Here is a 20340-nt window from a genome sequence, read left to right as displayed (position 1 = left end):
ACTCTGCAACTTGGAAAACCTCAGCCTCTCCAGCTGTGCCCAAACTCCTTCAGCCTGGCTGTGGTTTCCTGAGTCTGGGGTCCTGACTCGACAAATCAAGCTCCAGTAGTTGAAAGGGGATGGGGAGGGGAAAAGGGGCATGGTGTTGGGGGCTGGAGCCAGGCAAAGAAAAGGGGATGTGAACCTTAGGGGAAGAGAAGCCCCCCCCAAACAGACTTCTGAATCTCCTGAGTCATCACTGGCAGACCTGAAGAGGAGGGTAAGAGAGGTGGAGTTCCTGCCCCTCCTTCCTTTCTGCCTGCCCCCTGACTCATCCTCTGTTCTATAAAGCCCCTTCTCCACCTTTGGGCCTCAGTCTGCCACAGAGCTCACCATGACACTGCTCTGGCTTTTCCTCGACCTGCTGTTCTTAGTTCTGGGCTGCTGCTCAGCTGCCCCCCGAGAGCGCCCCTCTGCCGGGTCTATCTTGATCAACTTCCCGGGAGAGAGAAAAAGTACTCTCACTGACCAGCAATTCGCTGAGGTAGGCAACTGGCCGGCCTAAAGGACTGTAGAGATAGGATATGAGAAAAGGGGATGAAGAGAATGGCAGGGGCTAAGGTTTGGGGCGTGCCCAGGCATCTAGGGAGTGAATTAGGATCTAAACAGGGGGTGTGGTGTGCGCCAGAGGATAGATACTGGCATGTGTGACTGGCATTACAGTACAGAGGCTGTGTCTTGGGTTGGTCGCCGGGACTAGAAGGGTAGGAGGCTGAAGGAGTCAATGCAGATGGGAGAGGACTAGTGCTCACCTATCAGTCATTTCCCACCAGGAATATCTGCTTCGGTACGGCTACATCCCGGCAGGGTTTCTGGACCAAAAACACTCTTCTCTGAAGCATGCCTTAAAGAAACTCCAGCGTCAGCTGGCCCTGCCACAGACGGGAGAGCTGGACAGCGCCACCATCGAGGCAATGCGCGCCCCGCGCTGCGGAGTACCCGACGCCGCCCCATTCCAAACCTTCGAGGGTGAACTGAAGTGGAAACATCAGAACATCACCTATCGGTTAGCGGGCAGAGGAATCGGGGGTGGGGAGTGAGAAAGCGCTCCTATCGCAGGGACTCCTGGGGCGGGCCAGAGGCAATTTGGTGTGATGGAAAGAGCACAGGCCCGGGAAATTAGGGGATCTGGGTTCCAGTCCCAGCTCTGCAGCTAACTCGTCCTGTGACCTTAGCCATTCGATTAGTTTGGGCTTCAATTTTCTCATTTGAAAATAGGAGACGTGGCGGACAGGATGGTGATGATGTGCGTGTGTGTGTGTGTGTGCGCGCGCTCGCGCGTGTGTGCCTGCGCACGCTCTGATTCTCTCACCTCCCCTTGTAGGATCCAGAATTACTCCCCCGACCTGCCTCCTGAGGTGACGGATGATGCTTTCGAGCGAGCCTTTGCTCTGTGGAGTAGAGTGACCCCACTCACCTTCACACGTGTCAGCAGCGGGGAGGCAGACATCCTGATCCAGTTTGGGACCAGAGGTGAGGGGGCAAGTTAACCGATCGGACTGTGCTCGGAAAAGGCCCTTGGAGCTCCTTTCCGGTAGCCGCAGGTTGACTCAGCTCCTTCCTCTTCTCTTTTCCTTTGCCAGAGCACGGCGATGGATACCCCTTTGACGGGAAAGATGGACTCTTGGCTCATGCTTTCCCCCCAGGCCCAGGAATCCAGGGAGATGCCCACTTTGATGACGATGAGTTCTGGACTCTAGGCAAAGGCGTCGGTGAGACTTCAGATCACTATCCCCTCGCTCCCCCCTCCCCTCACCCCATCCATCCTCAATGAATTTTGTATCTTTCCCTGTCCCAGGTAAGGCTTTTTCTTGGGAGGCCCAGTGATTGCCTAACTGTTTGGTCTCCCTCTTCTCCCACAGTGATCAAAACGCGGTTCGGGAACGCAGACGGAGCCCCCTGCCACTTTCCTTTCACCTTCGAGGGCCGCTCCTACTCCGCCTGCACCACAGACGGCCGCTCTGACGGGTTGCACTGGTGCAGCACTACGGCTGACTATGACAAGGACCGCCTTTACGGCTTCTGTCCGAGCGAGCGTGAGCTTCGGGCCCAGATACAAGGGGGAGGTGGCGGTGGAGGGTGGGAAGAAAGCGAGGGAAGAGCACTAGGAAACGGGAAGAGGCGTCGGCCCCTACCTTCGCCTTCTCGGGTCTCGGATTTGGAGTTCTAGCTAGTTAGTGAAGGAAAAAAAGGAGGGTGAAGCGAATCTCAGAACCGCCTTCTGACTCTAGTGCTCTACACCCTGGATGGTAACGCCAATGGCGAGCCCTGCGTGTTTCCCTTCACCTTCGAGGGTCGTTCCTACACAACCTGCACCACTGAAGGACGCTCTGACGGCTACCGCTGGTGTGCCACTACTGCCAGTTACGATCAGGACAAGCTTTATGGCTTCTGCCCCAACCGAGGTACCGATTGTGTCTTCCAGCGCAGCTCTCCCCACCACCTTCTCTTCCTAGAGGAGAATGACAACCTCACCGCCGGCCTCTGAATCTTCCACAGATACTGCGGTGAGCGGAGGCAACTCCCAAGGGGAACCCTGCGTCTTTCCCTTCACTTTCCTGAATCGAGAATACTCCGCCTGCACCAGTGAGGGCCGCAGTGATGGTCGCCTCTGGTGTGCGACCACCGATGACTTCGACCGTGATCGCAAGTGGGGCTTCTGTCAGGATCGAGGTAGGAAACGGGTAGGATAAATGACTCACGGGAAGGTCTCCAGTCGAGATACCCAGCTTTGAGCGAGGGGTTGATGGGACAGAGATGTCAGTGGCTGGGAAGGAATGCAGTGAGGATGGGGGGGCTGGGGTGGCGGACGAGCAGTGAGAGTCTGGACCCCTGCTTCATTCCCCGTTCCCCGTCCAGGGTACAGCTTGTTCCTCGTGGCCGCGCACGAGTTTGGGCATGCGCTAGGCTTGGACCACTCATCTGTGCCGGAAGCACTGATGTTCCCAATGTACAGTTTTACCGAGGGACCCCCATTGCACGAGGATGACGTGAAGGGAATCCAACATTTGTACGGTGAGGGTGGTGTACCCTATTTGGTTCTGCTGGGAGAGGGAGCGGGGAACCAACATCCAGATGTCGAAAGAGCGTCCTGATTCTAACATCTATAAATTTAAAGGTGGTGATGGGAGAGGCACAAGTTTACCTGTGGAATTGGGCAATGGGAATGGAGAGGGGGATAAAGAGAATCTTATTCAGTTCTTGTATTCCCATCTTTAGGTTCTAGGACTGAGCCGGATCCCAAACCTCCGACCTCCTCTCCCTTAGAGCCAGACTCCACCACTCAGTTCAATGCTTGTCCCTCTGTACCCCCCACTGCCAGACCCACCGGCCCTCCTACTGCTCGCCCCTCAGCACCTCCCACAGCTGGCCCCACTGGTCCTCCCACAGCCAACCCCCCTGTGCTCCCCACTGGGCCCTTGGACCCAGCTGACGATGTTTGTGGCGTCCTGATATTTGATGCCATCGCTGAGATCCGAGGCCAGCTTCACTTCTTCAAAGACGGGTGAGGTCTAGTCTCCGGACTAGGGGCTCAGAGGCAGTCCTGGGAGGGGATGGCCTGAGCTGTGGCTGAGCGCCCCCTACTGACCTTTCTTCCTCAGGCGGTACTGGCGAGCCCCCCTGGGCTCCGAGGGGCGGACTCAAGGACCCTTCTTCATCGCTAACACTTGGTCTGCATTGCCCCGGAAATTAGACTCGGCTTTCGAAGATCCTCTGACTAAGAAACTCTTCTTCTTCTCAGGTAAAGGTGTAGGGAGACCCTCCCTCCCCATTAGACAGGTTTTAAAGGGTCTGAGAGCCTGCCTGATTTATAGAATGCTACATAGATCAGGATAATGGCTCTGTAGCCCATATAAAACCGGGGTTCATGACCTATGGAGAGGAAAAGGCTTCTAGAGATCAGCTAGTTCAAACCTCTCATTTGATAGATTATATGATTTGCTCAAGATGTTGAAATATTAGGGCAGCTAGCTAGGTGGCAGCAGTGGATACAGAGAGAGGCCTGGAGTCAGGAAGATTCTTCTTCCTGGGTTCAAATCTGGCCTTAGACACTTCCTGGATGTATGACCCAGGATAAGTCATTTCACCTTGTTTGCCTCAGTTTCTTTATATGTCAAATGAGCTGGAGAAGGAAATAGCAAACCCCTCCAGGATGTTTGCCAAGAAAGACCCAAATGGGGTCAGGAAAAGCCAGACAACAATAACAATGAAGTTTAGCAAGTAGTAAAGTTGGAATAAGAATTGTAAGAATCGACTCCCAATTCGCTGCTCCTTTCACTCTACCCCACTGCCTTTCTTTTTCCCAGCAAGTAGAGAGTGAAAAGATATAGAGTGTCATTGGAACAGAACTCCCTTTTAACCTAAAATAATAAATAACTCACATTTTAATTTTCCTCATTAGAGTCTTGTGAAGTAGGCAAAGTTTCTTTCCCCTACCCCATTTTACAGATAAAGAAACTGAAGATTAGAGAGGTTTATGTGACTCTCTTATGATCAAATAAATATCAGAGCAAAGATTCAAATTCAGGTCTTGTGAGTCCAAATCCAGCACTCTTTCTATTATGTTATCCTCCCCTTCCAAAATTTCTCTTGGATGTGGGCCCTTGCCCCTCACCTAACTCTTGATGATTCCCTCTCTTACTTTCTGTAGGCAAACGAGTGTGGGTATACACAGGCCAGTCAGTTCTGGGTCCCCGGAGACTGGAGAAGCTGGGCCTGGATCCCAGTGTTCAAAGGATAACAGGCGCCATTCAACATAATGGAGGCAAGGTGCTATTGTTCAGCCAGAATCAATATTGGAGGTAAGAGAAAACCTGAGCAGACTAAGGTGATTGGGGGATAGGATGCTTAGGGTAGGATGGGACAGAAATCCCATACTTTCTTTCAAGGTTGGATGTGAAGAAGCAAAAGGTAGACTCAAGAGAACCTTACCCTGTGGAGAACATGTTCCCTGGAGTACCTGAGGATACTCACGATGTTTTCCTGTATAAAGGTAAGGAATATAGGGCCATCCATCTTCTTTGACCTGTTCCTCTGGGCCTATCTCCATATTCTCTGTCCTTTCCCCTCCCATGACCCTCATAAGATCAAACAGGATATGTCACCTGGGAAGGGAGAGGGTGGAATTGGTCTGGAAGTATAATCTTGTACATTTCATTTTTATTAACTTAAACACATGATTCTGATAAGGGGTCCATAGACTTCACCAGACTGCCAAAAGGGGCCATAACACAGAGGCGAACTCTTTTTCTAGAAGGCATTATTAAAGGGATAGTTCATGAGCAATTTAGAACAGAGAGGAACAGTGATCAATAGGAGCCAATCCAGGTTCACTGAGAACAAACTCTACTAATTTCCTTTTTTTGACATAGATCAGGGGAATTAATGCAAAAGCTGGGAAGAGTAGTTAATGTGTTGGATAGCAGTATGACAATCCAAGAAAAAAGTCTATAGACTATTTGGCTTTATCTAATAGGATTAAATTAAATGAAGATAAATATAAAATTCTGCACTTGGATTCTAAAATCATTAGTACATGTGTGGGAGGATGTAGTCAGCCAACACTCTGATAAAGGTGCTAGGGTTTGACCACAAGCTTCATATGAGTCATTTCTGTCTTGTGGCAGTTAATGAAATCTCAGTCTGTATGATTCAAAGTCCAATGCCCAGAATCAGAGAGGTGACTGTCCTAATAACAATGGTCCTCTGATATGGTCAAATGCTATTAGGAATTCTGGGGACCTCATTCTAGAAAGAATATTTAGTAGCTGTAGCCCCCAGCCAGAGGAGGGTAACCAGGATGAGAAGTGGACTAGAAGGATTGGTTGAAAAAAATCGGGGGATGTTTATTATAGAGCCAAGATTTAGGGAGACGTTGACAGGAGTAAAATATCTGAAGTTTTCATACAAAATAGCTTTAAACTTGGGCAATGAAGGGAGTTACAGGAAGGTAGCTTTCCCCATAAATAGGAAACATTTCCAAAATGTTCCAACAATGGATCTGGCTGCCTCTTTTAGTAGAATATATATATTCTATCATGACCCCCTCTCTCTGTACTACAGAGCTCTCCATCATCAGAGATATTCAAATAGAAGCTAGATGACACTTTCAAATAGAAGCTAGATGTAAAGAATGTAGTTGAGGGGATTCATACCAAAGTATGGAGTTCGGGCTATCAAGAACATTCCCTTACCGGCTGGGGAGTTTAGAGGAGGTGATGATATCTGAGAACTCTTCCCAAATCTAAGATACGATCTTCATATCCCCTCCTCACTTTCCACCCCAGGAGATACATACTTCTGCCAGGACGTCTTCTTCTGGCGCGTGAACAAGGATAACAAGGTGGACTTAGTGGGCTACGTGACCTACGACCTCCTGCACTGCCAAGACGACTAACCCCTCAGCTTCCCTGGGAGCTGTCAGGGTCATAGCTTTGGGAGTTTAGGAATGAGAGGACAAAGTTTTGCTGGGCAAATGGGGATAGACCGGAAAGGAACGGAAGGTGCGGGCCGGCCCGCAGCTGGTGGCAGCGCAGGGCAGGGCAGGGCATGGCAGGGCCGGTTCCTTCCTCCCAGTCGGGAACGTTTCTAATAAACTCGGATTTTCGAAGCCTTGCTCAATCGGATTTCGTTTGTCCTCTTGGGGCCCCTGGTCAGGGAGAAAGCAGGGTCTGTGTGTAGTGGTGGGGGTGGGGGAGGTGTTCTAAGACAAAAGGACAGCGAGAATACCCTTTTTGGCTGAAAAGAAGAGCCTGACCCGAAGGCAGAGCGAGTCCCGGGCTGGGGTCTACCCCAGCCACGCCACTCTCCGCCCCTCCGCCAAATGCACTCACACCTCTTCCGAGTCTGTGGGCTGCCCTCTCGGAGAGGCCAAGCAAAGGGCATAGAGGGCGCTAGGACCCTGCGAGGCGAGTAGCGGTAGCCGAGCCGGGGGGAGCAGCAGCTCAGTCTCCCTCCAGGAGACCCGGCTGCAGCTACTTAAGAGAGCTCAGCCCAGACCTGAGTTCACCGTACCTGGACCACCCACCCACCCCCAATCCCCTTCCCGCCACGCGCCATGAGCCGGAGGTTCACAGTCACCTCTCTGTCCCCTGGGGGACACCAGAGGCCCTCCAGCCCGGGTCCCCTCTCGGACCCCGACCGGCTTGGTTGCCGGGGAGAAGACGCCAAAGGTAGCGGAGGCTCCGAGGGTAACTTAACTGCCCCGGACCCAAAGGAAAGGAGGAGGGGCTGAGCTGGTCAGGGAGAAAGGGCGGGGCCAGAGCCAAAAGGTGGGGATTAACCTGATGAATGGCCCTGTGAAGAAGGGGGCGGGACCAATCTCAGGTGGGCAGGGCCTTTAGAAAGGGCGGGGTTGAGCTCTTTGGGAGATTGGTACCTAGTTAGTGGCCTAGAGGGATAGATCGGGCAGATTTAGCCGAAAGGAGGAGGAGTCTAAAGGGGGGGCGTTGAGAAGGGGAGGGGCGGGGATTAGCTGGGGTTTAGGATAGTACGTGAGCCAGGGCCTAGGATGGACTGGGGCCTCTAGGAAGAAAATGGGTCTTCTGGGCTGGAGGAAGGACGCCTGTTTTTTTGGAGCCACAGAGAACCCATGAAAGTAGTTGAGAGACCCCAGGAGGAACCCCTGCCCTCCTCTTCCAACGTTCAGGAAACTCTGGATAATGTGGAAGTAATCTGACACTGGAATGGGCCTCAGGATTCCTGTTTTCTCTCCTGGTCTTTGTTCTGCAAACCGTCCTGTGCCTCACTTTCTTCCTATGGGAGAGGAGAAATGCCCCCTGGGATGTGAGATCTCCGGACTGTAAGGGGCATCCTGGAAGACTGAACTGGGGAAGATTAGAGGGAGATTAGAAAGAGAAGGGAAATGTTTCCACTATCCTCAGAAGCTCCAGCAGGCTGAGGAAAGGGAGGGGGGGAAGAGAACAGGGAGTAGAACTGAGTATTGTTGCTAACAAGGTACTGGTTTTCCTGCTCAGCTCCCTGTCTTGCAGGATAATCTTCTCCATCTTTGCCTTCCATTTCTGTCAGACTAAACGACTGTGTGATATGGGACAAATCCCTTTCTTTTCTGGGCCTCTGCCCACTTGCAAAACAGATGGATGTGAATTCAATAGTGTCTATGGTCCCTTTCAGTTTTGACTCTCTGTGAGACTGTGACAGGCTGGGGTAGGATAGTTGGATCCTAGACCACTTATTGCCTAGAGCACTCTCTAGAGAAGGGGTCTCCCCCTGGCTACTAGGAACCTTTAGGGCCACCTATCCCTGGATATGATCTTCAGGCAGGAGAGTAGGAATACACCCTCCTTTTAGTCCTCTGTCTAACTGGGAGTCCAGAAGGGCCTTATTTTACCATATCCCTTTGAGGCCTCACCTGCTATCAATCTGTCTGTATCAACCTTTCTTCCATGGTGGGTAAATACTCTTTTCATTCTCTTTGTCCTCATTTTCCTCACTAGTCACATCCTAATTCTAATCTTCATCTCTTTCTCCTTCTTTACTGGATTGCTAATCCTGTATACCTGAGGTTGAACCCAGTGTTTCTGTGCTAGAGCAATGTTACAATTAAGCATTCCCTTCTCTCTCTTGTCCTAGTGCCCCTTCCTTTTGGAAATTTGACTTACTTTGTGGGTACTATGCAAGCACCCATATAAACCACAGTTTGCATGTGGAATGGTATGTGTGTTGCCTGTTTATGTATGCTTTTGTGTGTGTATATGGGTGAGAGGACTGTATGTATATAGGAATGTGTTCATCCCAGAACCGTTCAGACTATTCCTACTCATGAGCTGGCCCATGGAGTATGTGTGTGTGTGTGTGTGATCTGTGTATATGTGTATTTTTTTGCAGGGGGAGTTTATGCCCTGGAAATACATAGATTGTATATGGAATAGTGTGTTTGGGAAGGCTGGCCTATGTAAATCCTTGTGCATATAGATGTGGCTATTCTGTCCTTTTCTGTATGGAATATTTTGTGTGACCTGTGTGTGAAAATTTGTCTATTCTCTGTGTGTTTTCTGTATGGCCTGTATCTAATGATGTTGTATTCATGGAGGGAGAGATGGGATAGGATGGATATCCATGTGTGCAGGTTTATGTGTCTGAGGAGGAAGAATAGTATTTTCTTCCCATGTTTAGGGATGATAGGGGTATTCTTGATGGCCCATTCAATCTTAGACTACTTCCCCTACTACATATAGACCCCTCTCCCTGAGCCCCAAGAGGACAAACAAAATCTGACTGAGCAAGGAAGCCCTAGTTCCCAGGGCTAGTGGGTCAATACTTGTGTGAATGTATTTATGTTTATGTGTGTACTTATCCGTATCTCTATTTGTGACCATGTGTCATACCTAAGGATTCACCCTGGGAGGCAAATCAAGCCACCATTTAATTCCCCCAAAAAACTTGAAGCAGGTTCAACCATCCAACTTCCCACTAGCTACTTCTATGGGAAATGTAGAGATGATGGTTTAAAGCAGGGGTTGGCAACATATGGCTCTCGAGCCATATCTGGCTCCACCTCCCAACCAGCCAGTCCAGCCAAAGCCCCAGGATGTGCCCCAGGGGACCCTTCAGCCCCTGCCCCATATTCCATCGCCTTCTTCCTCCATCCTCCTCCTTCTGCAGGCGTTTATGGCTCTCATGGCCAAAAAGGTTGCTGACTGTTGGTTTAAAGGGGTGTAATATCTGGCTGAATCTTTGTTCCAGCTATTTCTGTTTCATTCTTACCCAAGTGGAAGAGAGCTCCCTCTATTCCTCTCCATTAGAAGAAGAGGAGTGGGGGCAGCTGGGTAGCTCAGTGGATTGAGAGCCAGGCCTAGAGACGGGAGGTCCTAGGTTCAAATCCGGCCTCAGACACTTCCCAGCTGTGTGACCCTGGGCAAGTCACTTGACCCCCATTGCCTACCCTTACCACTCTTCTACCTATAAGTAAATACACAGAAGTTAAGGGTTTAAAATAATAAAAAAAAAAAAAAGAAGAAGAGGAGTGGGTTCCTTAAGGGAGTGAAGTTAAAGTATATATGGGGGGGGGGGGAGTAGCTGGGTAGCTCAGTGGATTGAGAGCCAGGCCTAGAGACCTGGTCCTAGGTTCAAATTTGGCCTCAGACACTTCCCAGCTGTGTGACCCTGGGCAAGTCACTTGACCTCCATTGCCTACCCTTGCCATTCTTCTGCCTTGGAGCCAATACACAGTATTGACTCCAAGATGGAAGGTAAGGGTTTAAAAAAAGTATATATGGAAGGAAGAGGAAGTGAGCAATCTAGGGATAATTTCATGAAAGCATTGACTTTCATTCTGGGAGAAAGGTTAGTCCTGTAGACTATAGACTTCTGCCTAAAGCATAGCTTAGATTCTTTTTTTTTTTTTTTAAGGATTTTTAATACTTTAATGCTTTTACATATCATCCCAATGATCAAAGCAATTTGTCCACAATATTTGGATAAACCCATTCCAGATGGAGCACCCCTTCAAATCTTTCCATTTTTTGACTCTTTAAGATTTCATTTCTCTTCAGTCCATACCCTGACAGACTATCCATAACAGAATAACAGTTAATCTCTGCTGACCTAGCTGATGTTTTTTAGTTTTATTTTTTCTCTCTTATTTTTTAATTGAAAATTTTATTTAATTAATTATTTTAGAATATTTTTCCATGGTTACATAATTCATGTTCTTTCCCTCCCCTCTGACCCCCTCAATCTAGAGCCACCACCAATTCCACTGGGTTTCACATGTATCACTGATCAAGATTGCACTTAGGTGATCATTTAGAGTCTACATCCCCATCAATCCACGTGTTCAAGCAATGATTTTTCTTCTGTGTTTCTACTTCCACACTTCTTTCTTTGGATGTGGATATCGTTCTTTCTCATAAGTTCCTCAGAATTGTCCTGGATCATTGCATTGCTGCTAGCAGAGAAGACCATTACATTTAACTGTACCATAGTGTATCAGTCTTTGTGTATAATGTTCTCCTGGTTCTTCTCCTTTCACTCTGCATCAAGTCCTGGAGGTCATTCCAGGTCACATGGAATTCCTCCAGTTCATTATTCCTTTGAGCACAATAGTATTCCATCACCAACAGATACCATAATTTGTTCAGCCCAATTGAAGGACATCCCCTCATTTTTCAATTTTTTGCCACCACAAAGGGCTCAGCATAGCTTAGATTCTTTTTACCCCCAGTTAATTAAAAATATATATTCAGCACATACTATATATCAGACTATGTGCTAAGCACCAAGGATACAAATATAAAATGGAGGCTATCTCTGTCCCCAAGGAGGTTACATTCTAATGCAGGAGAAAAAAGATAGTTAGATTAGGATCTTTTGCTCTGTAAAATCACAAAGATGATAGTGGAGCAATAGAGCTATCTAATGGGAATGAGAAAAAATATGCACAATGATAGGATAGAAAATTTCCCTGGAAATATAGAGCTAAATAGCTTAGCTCCTTCCAAGTCTCTGCTGGTTCAGTTTGGAAAATAGAGAAATAGTAACTGGAGTGGAAAACAACTGGGGCAAGGATGAGGATGCCAGAGACAAGAGTTCTAGTACTTGCAGACAGCCAGAGAAAGAGGGAGAAATTTTATCTGGATGGTTCTATGCCTATTCGAGTACACTACTCCATTCTACTTTGAACTAGAGACAAAGGAAACTTGGAGTAGATCAACTCTATAGATAAAGATTAGAAAATCAATGTAAACATGATAATCAAAGTTACTAAAATGAAGGAAATTCCTAAGAGAAGATAGAGAAAGAAAGTGGTCAATTACAGAACATTGGGGAAAACTCATAATTAGGAATTAGGTAAAGGATGAAGATAAAGTAAGGGAAATAGACAAGGAGTTATTAAAGATGCAGGAAGAGAAACAGGAAGTACGAAGTCTCTTAATCAAGGGATTAGAGAAATAGTTAATAGTGTCAGTTACAAAGACACATAAATAGATGAATACTGAAGAAAAGATAAATGGATTGAATGATAAATTTATTAGTGACCTTTGTGAAAATGATTTTAGTACAGGGGTTGGTAAAGAAGTACAAAGGGTTTGAAGAGACAATGAGTGGAGAGGAAGTGTGAGAATTTGGTGTAGCTTAGATTCTAAGGGAAAATCTGCACTGGAGTGTTTGATGGGGAATGAGCCTTGGTGATACCTCTACACTCAATTCTATTAACAACAATTTCTTTTGAACCAACAAAGTTTTCCTCGCTTTTTTCTTCCTTTGATTTATTTTGGCCCTGACCTGAGATTTATCACCATAATGAACTCCGGGTGAAGAAACTGTTTACCAATGCAAATTTGTACCTGCTTTGCAATTTAGTTTTAGAGGGTCACCTGGAGCATCAAAAGATTAAATGACTTACCCAGGGTCACCCAGTCAGTATGTGTCAGAGGAAGTTGTTGAACACAGATCTTAACTCTAAGGAAGGCTATATATACTAAGCCACATTACCTCTCTTCTGAACCTGTACCATAGGAAAAATGATGGGGATAGGCAATGAATGAGTGAATTCTTGTCTACCCACTCTGCTTCTATTTCTTCATGTCCTCTCTTCATAGGAGAGTGACACTGATATGGCAAAAAGGGAACCAATGAATTACCTTCACCTCAGTTTCCCTATCTGTGCCACTCCACACATATCCAATTCCTCCAACTCCACTCCACACATATCCAATTCTCATCCCAATGCTTGGGATCCACGAATGGTCAGGCCATTCAGTCACACCTCACACACAAGGTGAGCTGCCTGGACGTCTCCATGGCAACAAACTGGTTATGAAGAAGGTTGCTGTTACCATGGCAACAAGCTCCCCTACTCTTTTCCTCCCTCTGAATGAACCAGAGTGATCTAAGTCTTAGGAATCTGAGGCCGAGGTTCTCATACTCTGGACCTCATAAGGGGAGAGGGGACAAGACCAAATCTTAGGGAATCTGTGGCTGTTGGGGTCCTGTTGCCATGGAGATGGAGCTGCAGCCTGTTAATTAAGCCACTGGTTGCCACGGAGATAGTGGTGGTGGTTGACTTGTTCTGCAGTGAGGGGGCGGGGGACTCTGCTGGACTCATCATTTACAGCCTGAGGTTTAGGGGGAGATGTTGGAGTGGGCCTGGAGGCATTTTGTCATGGAGACTGCGGTGGGGAATGAGGGTGGCAGAATACGGAGGCTGAGAGGTGAAATAAGGTCCACAGTGAGAGGAATATTGTCCCTTCTGGGGCGCTGGGGTTGGAGGGTCTGGAAGGCTCTTCCTCTGCCTTGCCTGGCACATATCAGCAACATATAGGCTCTCCTTTCCTGAGAGCAGATATGGGATTCATTTGCCTTGAATTGAACATTTCTTTAATAATATTATGGTAGGAGCACAATTTTTTCAAAGTGATGGAGTTGGACCAGGCTATTTCTAAAGTCCTATCAAGCTCTGATATTCTATGTTCTTAGGTCTTCCAGCTCTGAGATTGTTTTTTATTCTTGTCCAATCTTTTGTTTCTCCATTCTTTAACATTCTGGAAATGGGGCAGGAGAACCTGATAAGGGTGGGGCAAAGGATACATATGCATTTGTTTAATTAGGGATCTCACAGTCTAGAATGCTGTACTTGTTCAAACCTCTGGTTCCAAGATAACTCTGGGGAGATGGGAATTTTATCTCTGAGGTAGGTAAGAATTTCTAGGGACCTGAATGTTGGACTTCAGTGGGAATAGGTGTGGGAAGAGATCTGTAGGTCTATTGGGACGGAAGAAATTTTAGAGAACATAACTGCAGAGATGGTCTAGACTAGAGAACTGTGAAATAACCAAATAATGCCTTCCAATATCCAGTTTTCAGAGGCACTGGGCTTCAGAGGTCCAAGTCTGAGCTCTAAATTGGCCTCTTTCTGAGAGAAGTGTTTATCATGAGGCTAGGTTTTCATAAATAGGCTACCTTTGTGTTATGACAAACAAGAGTTCTAAGCAGTGTAGAGCTAGGATCTCTCTCTGGAGAGAAAGGTGACTTTTCTGGCCAGAAGATGGTGCTCTGGAGGTGGCTGTGTGTCCAGAATCATGGTCACTCCTACTGTTCTTTCTGAATGCTCCCCTTAGTGACTTTCCAGTGCTCATCCCAGGTTCTTGTTCTCAGCCTACCTTCTGTGTCCAAGATACACCTTAAGGTTGGATCAAGGTAGGGTACTGTCCCCAGAATTAGAAAAGCTTAGAATCATGAGTATCAGAACTGGAAGGGACCTCAGGAATAGCCCTACCCTTAAGCAGGAATTTCCCTCTACATTATTCCCAACAAGTGGTCAAGAAGTTTCTAGTCAAATACCTCCAGTTTATTCTTCATGGATCATGAAGAAAGGCAGTTTCCCTTTGTGATCCATATATTACCTTTCAGGGTAGAGATGACTGCAACAAATTAAAAAATCTTTCATAGCCAGTCTATTCACTACCTATGCAGACTCAGTTACCAAATAAACCTGGAAATCTAGCCCATAGCAAAATTCATATTTGCTATACCTTATTTCTTCTTTAAAAATATTTAATTGATATTATTTTTGCAACACTGTCAATTCCTAGTAGAACTTCTTACTTCCTTGTTACAAATAATTAAAGTCAAGAAAATAAAATATTGACCATGTCTGAAAATGTATATTTTCCCCTACAACTATAGCTCATTACCTGTCTGCTGAGAAGTGAGAGGCATGTATCACTGTCAATCCTGTGTAGTTATTACTGATCATTTTTCTCACACTTTTTCTGGGGATCTAGTTAGGAGACTGAAGAAGAATATTTCTCTGTCTTTATCCACAAGAAACAATCCCATTCTCTGAAGGGTCCCCCGAAAACCTAAATCAATTGGTCACTGAAGTCAGTAGTATATTTTCCTCATGACCAGTCCATACAGAGCAGGTCAGCTGCTCAGGGACTCCATATGCTTGACAAAGTGTTGAGGGCTATGACAGGTCCAAGAAAAACAATCTGGACATTTGGCCTTTGTCCATGGTCCTGAAGAAGTCAGGGACCTAGAACAGTGTCTAATTTATTTACCAATTACTTCAGAAATCGTTTATTAAGCTCATACCACATGTATAGAATTGAAGGAAGATGTAAAATCTAGATAAGACATAGCTCTTGCCTTCATGAAGCTCATAACCTAGTAGTGATATTAGCTCACATTTCTAAAGCACTTTAAGATGTACAAAGCTCTATTGTTTCTTTCTCTGTCTTCCCTGGAATGGCTAGAGAGAGAAGATAATAGGATTTAGAGCTAAAAGGGACATTAGAGATCATCTAGTCCAATCCCCACATTTTAAAGATGAGTAAACTGAGGTTCAGAGGAGCTAAGTTACTTGAATAGGGTCATATAGCCAGCAAATGTCAGAAATGGATCTCTTAATTTATCTTTATCTCTTAATTCCAGATTCAGCACACTAACACCAAGTCCTGAGACTTGCCCATTAAGCTTTCCTTTCTTTCAGAGATCTTTCATAGCCATTCCAAAGAAGGATTCTGGAGCTTTAGAGTATCTACCCTAGAGTCCACAAGCCTAATTTGTAGCCCAGGAACTGGGGGGTGGTGGTAGTGTCATGTGGATATTGGTGACGATTCCCGGAGAAGGTGAAGACATAATGGGAGTGAAGAAGAGAGAGGAAAAAAAGCTGAGTAGATTTCAATTCCCCATCAAAGCCTAGTGATTTAGGAGGAGCTGGAAGGTACAGCTGAGTCTTCCTCACTCCCCTCATTGAGGAAGAATAAGGGGGTGGGAAAGATACCATCCACTGGAAGCCAGAGAGACTGTGATTAGGGCCATTTTGAGTGTGATCTCACCTCCTCTCTTTAGATATTAGATCTTTCTAAAGCTTCATATGCTCCCTTCCCCCTTTATGGCTTCCCTTTCTTCCTTCTTATCACAAGTTGCTGCCTAGGACCTCACCCCTGCCTACACCTTCCAGTTTATCACTGTTGGCCCAAGTCTAGATGTCAGAGGTAGAGGGGGGCTCTAGATAGCAAAATGGTGGAAGAGAAAGGAGAAAATGAAGGAGGGAGTAATGTGGGGAGAATGTTGGTACTGGCAGCTCCTGATCAAAATCCTCGGATTAATGGATTAGTGACTGGAGGACTAGAATTCTAAGGCAGAAAAGCCTGTCCCTAACCAGCAGGTGGCCACCTTCCCCCTCCCCCCCACCAGTCCCCCTCCTTCCTGATCATGGCCTTATCTTCCAGATCTACGACCCAGGCCTCAGTTTTTCACAACCTCAGACACCCAGGTCAGTCCAAGCAGTAGCTAGCACAGAAAGCTGTGTTCTTTCCTTGTCCCAAACGCCCAACGTTTCCCTGGGAGCAAGATTATACTGGCATCTAATAGTGCTCTTTCTGGGGGGGCTGGTCTCTGGGGCCTGGATTCAGGTGGTTTTTCACTTGTGAGGATAAGAGAACTCACCACGTACTCTCCCCAGAAGGATTGAGCTTCGAGGGTCTCTGCTCTGGCACTCATCTTGTCCTCCCTCCCCCTTCTCTTCTTCACTAGGACATAGGGGGAGGGGCAGTAGGAAGAGGGGGAGTCTGCCCCCAGCAGAGAGGTTGGAATGGGCTTAGAGTTCCTACCGGGCTATTTCACCGCCCCCCGACACCCTCGCCCCAGTCTGGGCCAAAGCAGACGCTGCGGGGCCGGCTCCCGACGGCCACGACCCAGTTCCCCGTGTTATTTTTAGGGCGCTGGATGGCACCTGTCCACGTGCCGCGGCCCCGCCCGCACAGAGAGAGGGGCGCGCTGCGTCTGCTCAGGGGAGCTGCCCCCCCACCTTCACAGCCCTCCCGGCCATGAGCCACGCAAACCGCGGGTCTCCGATCGCTTCGATCTCCACCCCCCCCCTCCCTGCACCCTCTTTTCCCTAGCTTTCCTCCTCCTCTCTTCCTAAAACCCCGCCAGCGGCTCACGCCTCCTGCATACGAGATGAGCTGAGCAGCTTGGTCGCTGCGAGGGGGCGCGCGCGGGTGTGAGAGCGTGTGTGTATGTGTGTGTGTGTGTGTCTGGGTCTGTGTCCGGGTGTGTGCGCGGGAGAGAGAGAGTGTGTGTGGGAGCCCGGCGGCTCTGCACTGCAGCCTCCCCCAGCGCCGAGGGGAGATCTGGACGAAAGGGAGAGAGAAGAGAGTGCTCCACTGTAGTCGGGAGGGGAGTGGGGAGAAAGCTCTCCAGCTCAGGCGGGGCAGACGCCTAGCAGCTGCAGGCTCCAGCCCCCGGGGCGCAGCGCGGCGGCCACCATGCTCAACAACCTGACGGACTGCGAGGATGGCGACGGGGGAGCCAACCCGGGTAAGCCGGGGGCCTACAGGGCGGGGGAAGCAGGAAAATAGAGATGGGGGGGCTGCCACCTTTGGGGACCAGGGCTATAGGCTTCGGGGCGGCCAAGTGTTGCAGAGGAGAAAGGAAGAGGCGTGGGGGTGGCGGTCCTCCGGAGAAATAGACAACCCTTGGGGACTATAGGAAGGCTCTGAATTGCCCCCTGGGGCAGCTGCTTCTGCTTGGCGGCGTGGGCGCTGCTCTGGTGGAATGCGCTCTCTGCGCTGTCCGAGGTTCTGGAATGCACCCGACGCAGAGCCCGGGGGTTGCTTGGGGCAGTGGCTTTGGGGCCCCAGGGGCTAAGCAGTTGAAGTGATGCTGTTCCTGCAGTGGTCGGAATAGACCAAAGGGCTGGACAAGATTCGGATCAAAGAAGGGTTTTAGGATTGGGTTTCTAGGGCCAGATCTGGGTTCCCTTGATCCCAGAGAGAGGACCCCGGGAGTGGGTGCCCCTTCCCTAGCGCAGAGTGTGCTGCTGCCTAGCTGCACTCTGGGCAAAAGCCACTGCAGTTCCTCCCCCCACTCCACCACACGGAGCTCACCAGCAGAGAGGGGATACTGGAGGTGGGAGTAGAGGGTTGGGGAATAGGGGGTGGGAGTCATGTGACGACCTCCTAGCTGGGGCTGCAGAGACTTACTGGTACTGACATTGGAAGGTAGGGGAAAGTGGGGAGGGGGCAAGTAGAAGGTTTGTGTTATCAGAGCCCTTTTACCGTAGGCCACTCTGTAGGGACGTGATTAGGTTACGCTTAAGACCATTCGGTATTTGATCCTAACTAGGGGTCTGATCCCCATTTCCTCGTCTATCTGGCTATGTTCAGAGACGAAGCTAGGTCGTCTCCCTCACCCCTTAGGATTATAGTATCCTCCTTTACTCTGATGTTGGTGGGGAACCTTCCAGGCATTTGGGCTCCGCATTTCTTAAATTGCCCGGCTCCTCGGGAGCTGATCACTGGGGTCCTCGAAGCAATGATCATTGCACTGCGGATTACTCTGCGGTGGTTGAGAAGGCTTGCCAATGGCTCGATGTTCAGGCTGAGCCCTCTGTCTGTTGGACACCCGCTTTCTTTACCCCTACCCTGGTCCTCCTTAAGAGCTTTCAGGGACAGCCACCCCCTTCTGCTCCCAGTTGCCCCTAGTCGGTCAGTCAATCCATCAAGCCTGTCACCCCCCCCTCCCTTTTTTCGCCCCCTAGAGACATAGCGTCCCCTGAGCTCTAACTGGGCTCCCAGTCGGGCAGTCTGAGCTCAGCTGCTGTAAATGTTCCCCTGGGCCTTGCTTGATGGACAGGGCCCAAGCTACTGGCAGCCGACTCTATGAGATGGCCGGAGGAGCTAAACCTGAGCTTATGGCCTGTGGATCTGGGATTGCTGGGGAGAAGGTGCCGCAGAGACTGAAAGACCTCAGGGTGTTACAGCCTAGTGAAGGCTTTTCTTCCCTTCACTTTGCCTCTGGAAATCCTAAGAAATTTAGGCCAAGGAGTTAGGGCTGTGTGTGTGTGTGTGTGTGTGTGTGTGTGTGTGTGTGTGTGTGTGTGTATTATGGTAGTATGGACATGGAGATGAGAAAGCAGAAGGTGAGCCTTTGTATGGCCATTTCCACTGTTCAAATCTCTGCCACAGAGAACCAAAGGCCTCCCAACCCCTAGCCTGGAGGAGTCTAAAGGATGACCCCTCAAGTGCTAGAGCTAAGAGGCTTCATTAGCACCCCCCACCATGACCCTGGAGTCACCTGCCTCTCAGCTCTTGTCCCTCCCTCCCCCCACTCCAACACCGGGCTCAGGCTGCGGTGAGGGGGGTGGAATAGGGGGACGTGCTTTGGAAGCCTGGTAGAATCTCTCTTGCTGCAGCATCCAGGTCCTCCCGATTTGAGGTGGGGGTGGGGAGAGGGGGAGTGAAGGGACAAGGGTTTGAGGAAAATGTGGATTTGGACCTTTGCTGTAGGGTCTTTCTCTATCTTCCAGTTTCCTTGAGCCAGTAGCCTTAATAAGGAGAGAATCTCTCTCCATTCCGACTAGAAGCCTCTGGAGGGAGCTTTCTGACCCCCTCCCCCCATTGTTTCCTCCAATTTGACCCTCCAACACTCCCAGGAGTATTAGGAGTTACTGTGGAACCTTCTCTCTCCCTCCCGCCTCCCCGCCAGGTTTGGGAAGGATTTGTGAAAAGAGAAGACTAGAAATAGAAATCCAATCTCTCCTCCAAACCTTTGAATTCTTGGAGTTTGGTTGCCAGTTTAGAAGATTCTCTCCTTCTCCCTTTTTCTCTCTCCCTCCCTCTTTCTCTTCTTCTTCTCCTTAAAGAAAAAGAGAGGCCAGAGCCTAGGTTGGGAGGCCAGATTAGGTCAAGGGAGTTAGAAACAGAATCCTTTGTGATTAAGGGGTGAAAACTGGGAAGGAGCCAGTCAGCACAGGGCCTGGAGAGATTTATGGACATCTGAGATGGAGAAAGCAGTGTGTTATAGTGGAAAGGGTGTTGAACTGGAGTCAAAAGATTAGATTCTAGTTCTGTTTCTGCCACTAATTCATTTTATGACCTTGGGAAAGTTATTTCTCTTCTCTGGGGCTTAGTTTCCCCATTCGTAAAATATGGGACTAAACTACATAGTCTAAGGCTGCTTCCATCTCTAATATTCCTACTCTAGGCTTGGAAATGATTGTGTGTGTGGGGGTGGCTTTTATCTAGGCCTTTGCCCCCATGGTCCATGGAGAATGGAGGAACACCGAGGAGCCTCGAACGGGGATTCCAGTCCCCAGGCCCCGGGGGGAGGATCCACTGTCCGTGCTGAGATGTTGTTTTCGCCCCGGGAGCTCTGGCCGCTGCAGCTAATTGAAAGCCGATTCGAGCTGAGTGCTCCCTGGGGCCCCTGAGAGGCGGAGGGGGAGGGGAGGAGGGTTCCATCCCCAGTCCCTCCCCCGCCCCGCCCCCACTCCGGCCACGCCCCTCTCAGTCTTCCCTTCTCTTCACCCCCCCCCCCCCCCGCCCC

At 48.9% G+C, this 20340-nt stretch overlaps 2 protein-coding genes across 3 annotated transcripts in view; both read left to right on the top strand.

Moving 5' to 3' along the window:
• The first annotated feature begins 373 nt into the window (after nt 1-373).
• On the top strand, nt 374-6635 carry MMP9 (matrix metallopeptidase 9). Its single transcript, XM_044661387.1, has 13 exons — nt 374-523; nt 813-1045; nt 1364-1512; nt 1623-1751; nt 1902-2075; nt 2271-2444; nt 2539-2712; nt 2899-3054; nt 3259-3544; nt 3642-3781; nt 4691-4841; nt 4929-5032; nt 6327-6635. Exons 1-13 carry the CDS (start codon nt 374-376, stop codon nt 6434-6436), a joined length of 2130 nt encoding a protein of 709 aa, XP_044517322.1. The 3' UTR covers nt 6437-6635.
• Nucleotides 6636-7096: 461 nt separating this feature from the next.
• SLC12A5 (solute carrier family 12 member 5) overlaps nt 7097-20340 on the top strand; it is a 41797-nt gene continuing 28553 nt past the window's right edge. Inside the window, exon 1 of one of the 2 annotated variants that reach the window (XM_044661385.1) lies at nt 7097-7229. In XM_044661385.1, the coding sequence (XP_044517320.1) occupies nt 7097-7229 (133 nt within the window). Of the gene's footprint in view, nt 7230-17276; nt 17332-20340 lie in introns of those variants that run through there. The other variant, XM_044661386.1, reaches the window with a different exon arrangement.

Source organism: Gracilinanus agilis, chromosome 2 (genome assembly GCF_016433145.1).
Source record: "Gracilinanus agilis isolate LMUSP501 chromosome 2, AgileGrace, whole genome shotgun sequence".
NCBI classification, from domain to species: domain Eukaryota; kingdom Metazoa; phylum Chordata; class Mammalia; order Didelphimorphia; family Didelphidae; genus Gracilinanus; species Gracilinanus agilis.
The sequence above is the reverse complement of the archived record's forward strand: the minus strand, read 5'-3'. Positions and strand labels throughout refer to the sequence as shown.